The sequence below is a fragment of the Polyodon spathula genome, chromosome 25, assembly GCF_017654505.1.
Source record: "Polyodon spathula isolate WHYD16114869_AA chromosome 25, ASM1765450v1, whole genome shotgun sequence".
Classification (NCBI taxonomy): domain Eukaryota; kingdom Metazoa; phylum Chordata; class Actinopteri; order Acipenseriformes; family Polyodontidae; genus Polyodon; species Polyodon spathula.
The window spans coordinates 7,993,709-8,001,250 of record NC_054558.1 but is presented as its reverse complement, the minus strand read 5'-3'; the positions used below and the strand labels follow the sequence as shown (position 1 = coordinate 8,001,250).

Genomic DNA, 7,542 nt, shown 5'->3' with positions numbered 1-7,542 from the left:
TGAGAGATTTCTAGAAATTATACATTTTCATTGAGGTATGTAAACTTTTGACTACAGCTGTGTGCAATATATATATATATAAAATAGTAATGGAATATATGTTTCTAACCGTAATCTGCAGTCTTTAGGACCGTGGGTTTAGGAACATGCACTCCACCTCAGAAAGGGCTTATTATTTCATTGTAAAATTGAATTTGATAATTGTGGGCGCTTTTGAAAGAGGCGTTGTGCTCGAGTGTTGGGGAGAGAGAAGAAGAAAGCGAGCCATTATGGATGAAAACAATTGAAAGAAAAGGTAGTGTACATGTTTACAGGTGTAAACGGGCTCAGCCTGTCCCTGTTTAGAAGCATTCTGTCTGTTTAATTTAGTGCTCAAAGGGCTATTTTTTATTTGTTTGATTCTGGTGTTTTGAATGCATTACTTGAAGAATGCACAACATCTATGAAGGGCTGGGCTTCATTTCTAATATATATTGTCACCTTTTGGCTCGCCACACAGGCTCTACCGGGTTCTTCTCCCTTCTGAATCACGACCCAACACACAGGATTGTACTGAAACAGCGCTCACGCGCACTTTCAATAAACACAAAACAAACACCTAGCTCCTATTTGGAGCACTCACTAAACAAACAGGAACTTAACTATCACGCAGGACGGCTAAACCGTTTACCTGCCACAAACATTCAAAAACACACCCTCACACAATACCTCGATACGACTGCTCACTCACACAGGCGGGCTCTTCTCTCAGCAGCAGCCTGGAACAGACTGGCTGCCTCTCTTAAATACCCTGCACCTGGCTCTAATTTACAATTACCACCAGGTGCAGGGGATAACTAAACAATAAAGCAATTACACAATTAAACCCCATGACACCCAAATGTGCATTCTCACATGGTTTTAGCAGGGAAGGATTTTAACCCCCTCCCTGCTATCTCACTATATATATATATATATAATATATATATATATATATATATATATATATATATATATATTATATATAAAAGTGTGTTCAGGCCAGGTGTGGCCAGGTGTGTTCAGGTGGTAACTGAATGAATGATTGTCAATTATCCTTGACCACATCATATAAATGAACAAAGGGATGAATGTTTAGAGAAATACTATTAAATGTCATTAATTGATACATGGCAAAAATGTAGCAAGTATGAAAATGTTTAATGCATAAGGAAATATAAATAGGCATACAGTTGTAGTTGTGTAAACTGTCAAACTTGTATCGTCTTTCTCTACATCTTCTTTGCCATAAAAGCATTTAAGCCTTAAAAAAATAGAATGTTCTGTAGTTGTAAAACAACATGCGATTCATATTTCTGCATGATATTTCCATGCAGAGAAACAGTGGACAGGCTTTTTTTTCTGTGTAATCTTGAAGCTTGACTCGATCGTTCTTTAGCCTTCTACAGACCAACATTGCCAGTTTTCAGTTCTGTGTAAATGACTTATTTATCCTTGTCATTAAAACAAAAATAAAAAGAAACAGAGGTTATTACAGCATTAAGAGAAGCAATTTATCTAAATCCATGTTAAAAAATAAATAAAAATACAATACTAGACCAGCAATTAGAAGCACATGCCATAGGACTGTGGGAGTGAGGTGAGAGGGGCACAACTATAGACAACCCTTGCTCGGCATATGTAAGGCTTTGAAAAGTGTTCTGGAGGGATCAGCAATCCGTGCAGTGGTGCATGAGAACACACTGGCCCACCTGTGTTCTCCGTCACTTCCCCTTGCTAGAGCATCAACACTCGCAGGCACCAGGATTAAAAGCAAAACAAGAAGCACGCTAACCTGTAGGGCTGCAGACCAGAGTGGGTCTGGTCCATCTGGAATCCTGACTGCAGGTCACATAGGCCAGGGTGGAGATGTCTCTCGTGTACCCTGGTTCACATTCGTAGTGCACTCTGTCCTCCTTGTGGAAGACCTTCTTTGTCATCTGTGGCTTTGCATTGAGGACGGCAGGGGGATGCTTTCTGCACCACACTGAAAGAAAATAAATACAGTATCCTGTCAGGCTTAAAGTTAATCCAGAATCACTAAGTGACACAATATTAGCAAAACCCCTCTTCATCCAATAGTAGTGATGTACTGCTTGGTGGTGGTTGGTAGCGGATACAAAAAAAAATAATACAGCAGAAGAGGAAAAAGATGAATACAATTTTAAAAAGTGACAAATACCATTGCACTCGGAAGGGTTGCTCCACTCCCCAGAGTCTTCGCACTGCATGTATTTAGACAGTTGCTTTTGACTACAGTTGTAGAACACAAGGTCTCCCACATGTCCTCTGATCTTCTCTGTTATCTTAATCTCTGGAGGTCTCTTGCACAACACACCTGGAGAAAAATCATGATACATGATTCCTACATTGAGTTAAATAGGATGATATTACAGTAGGAGAGAGTCTTCGTCTCACTGCAGATCATTAAAAATCATAAATCATTAAAAAAATAAATAGATCAATAAATAGATACATATTGCTCTGCAGTTGCGATAAACTACAGCACTAATACAAAATGCACAAGTGAGAGCAGGCGTTTGAAATCACAATTCAATCAATAAAGAAAAAAACTCCTTACGTATGCAGCGCAATCTGAGTGGGGTCCAAGTCAAATCTTTTCTACTACACTCGATATAGTCCCGCTTAGACAAATCTTTTCTGAATCCGTGTTTGCAATCGTAGTACACACGATCACCTGGTCGATATTCCGACTTTGCAATGTACCCCGGCTTTAATGTAGCAGTCTTTTTGGTAGGTGGAGGAGGTGCGTCACACATCCCTTAAAAGAAACAGCTGAGTTAACAAATAATATTTGTCAGCAAGATGTTTGAAAACTCCATTCAAAATGCATTTAGCATGTGGGATTTCATAGGGAATGCTGACATTTTAGACAAAAGCACCTGGCAGGTTCAAAGTGTCAGTGTTTAAAGAGTAGACCTCTACAATAAGAGTAAAGGTTTTCCACAAGACCTATTAAATACTGTAAGAAATGCTCTTGCTTTATCCACCGGTAATAAATAGTGGGGTGAGTGGATGGGGAGGTGCTCCACACATCCCTGTATGTCAAGACTGTGTGCATCAGAGCAATAATATTCAATAATATTGAGGTCTATAACACAAAGCAAAGTCCATTATTGGTGTTGGGGGTTACTTACTTTTAAGGGGAATGCATGTTGGGATTTTTGGGTGCCATTCACTATTTTCTTCACAGGTAACAGTGTTTTCTCCAAGGAGTTCAAATCCCTCAATGCAAGCAAAACTAACAAAATCTTTGTATTTATAATCGAAGCCAAATCCTGCCGTCTTCCTGCCATTTGGCAGTGTTGGGTTCAGGCAGCTAATCTCTGCAAAGACAAGAGATGCATTGCATGTGTCTAACAGAGGGGGCAGCACCTATGACCATTTCAACTGGATTTATGATGTATTTGGAACGACTCAGCGTTACTGCTGTTTCTCATCATGCATTCGACAATATGTCTTTAGCTCGAAACACTACGACAAATCTGAATTAAAACTGCAGTTGTGTTCAACTGCGAAATCAGGGCAACTGTCTAGCAATGGGATTGGTTGATAACGGCCATACTGTACCTTTACACTGGGGTGGCGGGCTGCTGTAGTTCCCATGCAAGGTGCAAACAAGCTCCCTGCTTCCGATCAAGAAACCTTTTGTACACTGGTAGATTACAACTGCGTTATACTGCACATTTCCTGAAAGCTGGTTCCTGATTTCACCATCCACAATCTCTGGAGGGTCTGGACACTTAACAGCTATCAGAAAAAAGGGACAGATTCAGCTGTGTGCTACTTATCTAATAAGTGAGTCAACGAACACACCCAACAACAGGCAAGCAACACGAGGGGTATGATTAAACAGGACTTATATCCACTAAAAATCTAAATTACCATTTACTCGTGACATTTCTGCACACTCATACAGCCTGTGTTTAGAAATAACCTAATGGAGTTCCATCACAATTGGATAACAGGCTCTTTAAATTTATGTATCCCTAGACATCTGCAGCCCTTCTCACCTTCACACAGAGGAACTTGTCCATCCCAGCCCCTGTCTAGACACATTCTGTAGTCCCTGCCTGCCACCTGGTACCTAAAACCACACAGAACATGCAATCACTACAAACAAAACCTTCCCCACGCTTATATTATGCATTTACCGGGGTCTATGCAACTAACCTTAAAAGGTATGTAAATATTGCTTAATTCATTTTGCAAACAAAAACACATTGAGAATTTGAAAACAGAGGGGATAATGGCTATGGCTTATCCTTTTTTGGATTAGCTGGGATACTCACCCCTCATCGCAAACAACGCTGGCCTTATCCCCAAACTGGGCACCCTCATACACAAAGTGCCCATTCAGTACCTCCCCTGGGCTGCCGCAGGACTTGGCTGAAACAGTGTGTGGGGAAAAAAGCTTCAGAGCAATCACGTGACAGTGGCTATACAGCAGCCTCACACAAGCACTTGGACCTGCATCTCCATACGTTTTGAAAAAATGTTGTATGCTGTACCTACCTTCACACTCCAGCGTCAGTTCTGACCACACCTTGTTATGGCAGATAATCCGAGGCCGTCCAGCTGTTTGTTTATAGCCACACGCACACGAGTACACAACTTCAGCTCCGTTCGGGAATTCATATCGTTTTACATAGGCGTCTTTAAGGAGGACATTGGGCTTTGAAGGAGGTGATTCACATTGTCCTGAAACATGAGTAAATGGCCCAGATTAGACTTCATGCTTTGAAATTGACAGTGCCATATTTTCAAAGCGTTTACTCCACTCTTTAATGAACTATATTATTATTATTATTATTATTATTATTATTATTATTATTATTATTATTATTATTTAGAACTAAACAGCCCAGTAATATATTTCCAGTTCTCTGCAGCACTCTCAGAATTTTGTTTTTCCTGAACCTGGTTTGATGGATGTAAGGAGTTCATTAAAGAAGGCAGGATACGCTTTGTGATAAACCCGTCTTCGCTTGCTTTGATTCAAGGGCAGTGTTAGACTCGGTGGTGGCACATAATCTGATGCACACAAAGTGTATCTACAGTACAGCGTTCAGTGAGAGGACGGGCTGTCTCAAAACTGTCTAAAAAAAAAAAAAAAGCGAAACCGTTATGCCATTAGACATTATCCCAATGAACAAATGCATTGCAGTTGAGCTATACTGCCAGATGATACTGCCACAGTGTGTAAATATTTAGTGCCACTACTAGGTAGCAGATTTCGCTACTATCTTTGAACACATTTCTCTTTCTCTAAACACATTTCTCTATATTTCCCTTGTGTTAAACTGCTGATAGAACACCGTTTTTTTTTTGTTTTTTTTTTTAACTGAATGTAGAATTCATAGTGGTTTTAATAACCCTCAGAAGTATATTCTGACTGTCACCTACACAAATCACTGTTGCAAAGTTTTGAATGCATCAAAAACAGATCGCATCCGAATGTGCTGGAACCTATATCGTTTTCTTTGTTTTCTTTCTAAAAACATCAACATTAAATGTTAAGGTTATATATTACTGTGCAACTATTTTTGTTTTTAATAATTAAACATGTGCCCTGAAGAAAGAGCATATATCTCACTGCCCTTAAGACTAGTTAAAGAAGGGGAAACTATTAGGTTTGCTATATCTTTAAGGGTTGAGGTCCGGATGTAATGAGAAAAACCCAGTCCAAATCCGAAACGTATTTTTCATGCCCACCCAACGAAAACACGATTACTTTATACTTTATACGCGCTTAGTCGCCAGAGAAGTGTTTTTCTTTGTACAGAAAAAACACAGAGCTGAATGGACTCTTCAGAAGAGCACAGGTAAGTACGACTTTGTGGGCGCCGTTGCTTGTTGCCTCTCTCTATCTACGTGTTATTCGGTGTGTGCTGCCTTTGCTCTTTATCAAACGTCTTTAGCACGAATTAATATATAATTAATATATAAAATCAAATGCAAAGCAGTACCAATAATGCACAAATCAACTTGATATAAACATGCAAACCCGAGGATGTCAGTAGCAATTTAAACTAATGTATTTGCTGCCATTCCCATAAGAAAACAGAACTCGTTTTTAAAATACTAACCCCTCTTTAAAAGCAAGGCAAAGCTTGTCTTAGTATTGACAGTAGTTAATTAAAGTACTTTTCTTACCCAAGACGTTTGCGACAAACAAATAATACACCAAAAATACAGCTGTGTTGATCATTTTGCATCCTGACATTTTTTTTTTTCCACTAGAGGTCTGGCCCACAAGCGACTGATTATATACTAGAATTTAGAGTACTGTACGATGGATTGCTGAAGTATAATCGTCTTCCTCCGTCACGTGAAATATGTTACTAAATCAGTCTCTGCATTAGCTTGTCTTGTTTTTATACCGCGTTGAAGCAATCCCTCACTCTGTGGGAGGGTTTGGGGGGGGGGTTGTAACTCTTAATCAGTTTTTTTGTTTTGTTTGGTAATTGTAATGACTGTGTCCACTTCCCTGCGTGGTGATGGTCAGGATAGACATCATTCTAGGACTAGACAGAGCTCCAGTACACAGCTGTGAAAGGGGTTATTTGGAAGACTTTAATTTTTACAGGAGCACTCTGCTGCATTGCTTACTGGATACTTAGCACATGGTCCTGTTTATAGAACAGCAACAGAGAAAATTATTTTTTTTGTTTCAGTGAAACAAATTAGACCAGCAGAGACCAGGGTAAACCAAGCACAAGGGGTGAAGTGCAATCATAAATAATCAGAAAACAATTTCATAACAGAATATCGGAAAGGACGTAATCGACAACAGTCCTTGCATTGAGAACGCTTTATTATTCAGAAGCAAGCAAAAGCCGTTACACACATGGGAATCAATTCGTTGTTGCATATGTAGCTATGCCTACGCGTTTTATTGCATTAAACCTTTAATAAGGGCCCACTTCAACCTTTGGGATCACATTCCGAACAGAAGGATAATATACGTTTGCTAGCTTTGTTCTAGAATGTAACAGTACTAGAACTGCTAAGTTGCGTCAGCTTCCAAAACAACATTTGAATAATTAAGAGTTATTTTTTTTCAGCACAGCTTTGTAATTCTGACCACAAAGCGGTCCTAGAAAGTCTTGTAAGACTGTGCAACAGACCGCTGGATGTTTAAGCAATTGCACACCGGCGTATCTCAGAGGGGCAATTGGTTGGAACAGGAGCTGAATTCCAGTAAGCTACTGTAACTTGCTTGAACCACAGGACGAGTGTAAACTAATTTAGCACGACGAGTGTAAACTAGAATTTCACATGCCACAACTCCACAGCTCAGCGTGTTTCTGTGTATCGCTTCATGTGTAGCAAGCTTGAAGACCCGTGTAAGAATAGTTGAATCACGGGGGTCTGAATTGTGTTTGCATGTACATGAAGTAATGGCTGTCCTGCCTCTTCCCACTAATGTGATCCATAACACAAGGCAGAACAATGTAGTTGGCTCATGGCAGGAAACATTTAACAAGGCTCTTATAAACA

The 7,542-nt window shown here is 39.7% G+C and overlaps 1 protein-coding gene across 1 annotated transcript; it reads right to left on the bottom strand.

The window, feature by feature from the left end:
- Positions 1 to 1,230: 1,230 nt before the first annotated feature.
- On the bottom strand, positions 1,231 to 6,367 carry LOC121299579 (membrane cofactor protein-like). Its single transcript, XM_041227373.1, has 10 exons — positions 6,196 to 6,367; positions 4,555 to 4,740; positions 4,332 to 4,428; positions 4,053 to 4,126; positions 3,610 to 3,789; positions 3,177 to 3,365; positions 2,600 to 2,800; positions 2,201 to 2,356; positions 1,814 to 2,005; positions 1,231 to 1,472 (listed from the first exon to the last, which is right to left on the bottom strand). The coding sequence occupies exons 1-10, from the start codon at positions 6,263 to 6,265 to the stop codon at positions 1,468 to 1,470; spliced, it is 1,350 nt and encodes a 449-aa protein (XP_041083307.1). The 5' UTR covers positions 6,266 to 6,367; the 3' UTR covers positions 1,231 to 1,467.
- Positions 6,368 to 7,542: the final 1,175 nt, after the last annotated feature.

What these genes read in the sequence shown, in the direction of transcription:
- LOC121299579 (XM_041227373.1), bottom strand. Translation starts at nt 6,265, where the DNA reads ATGTCAGGATGCAAAATGATCAACACAGCTGTATTTTTGGTGTATTAT. An exon ending in ACTGACGCTGGAGTGTGAAG is followed by an intron (nt 4,429 to 4,554) that starts GTAGGTACAGCA and finishes ACACTGTTTCAG; the next exon opens with CCAAGTCCTGCGGCAGCCCA. An exon ending in CCCGCCACCCCAGTGTAAAG is followed by an intron (nt 3,366 to 3,609) that starts GTACAGTATGGC and finishes TTGTCTTTGCAG; the next exon opens with AGATTAGCTGCCTGAACCCA.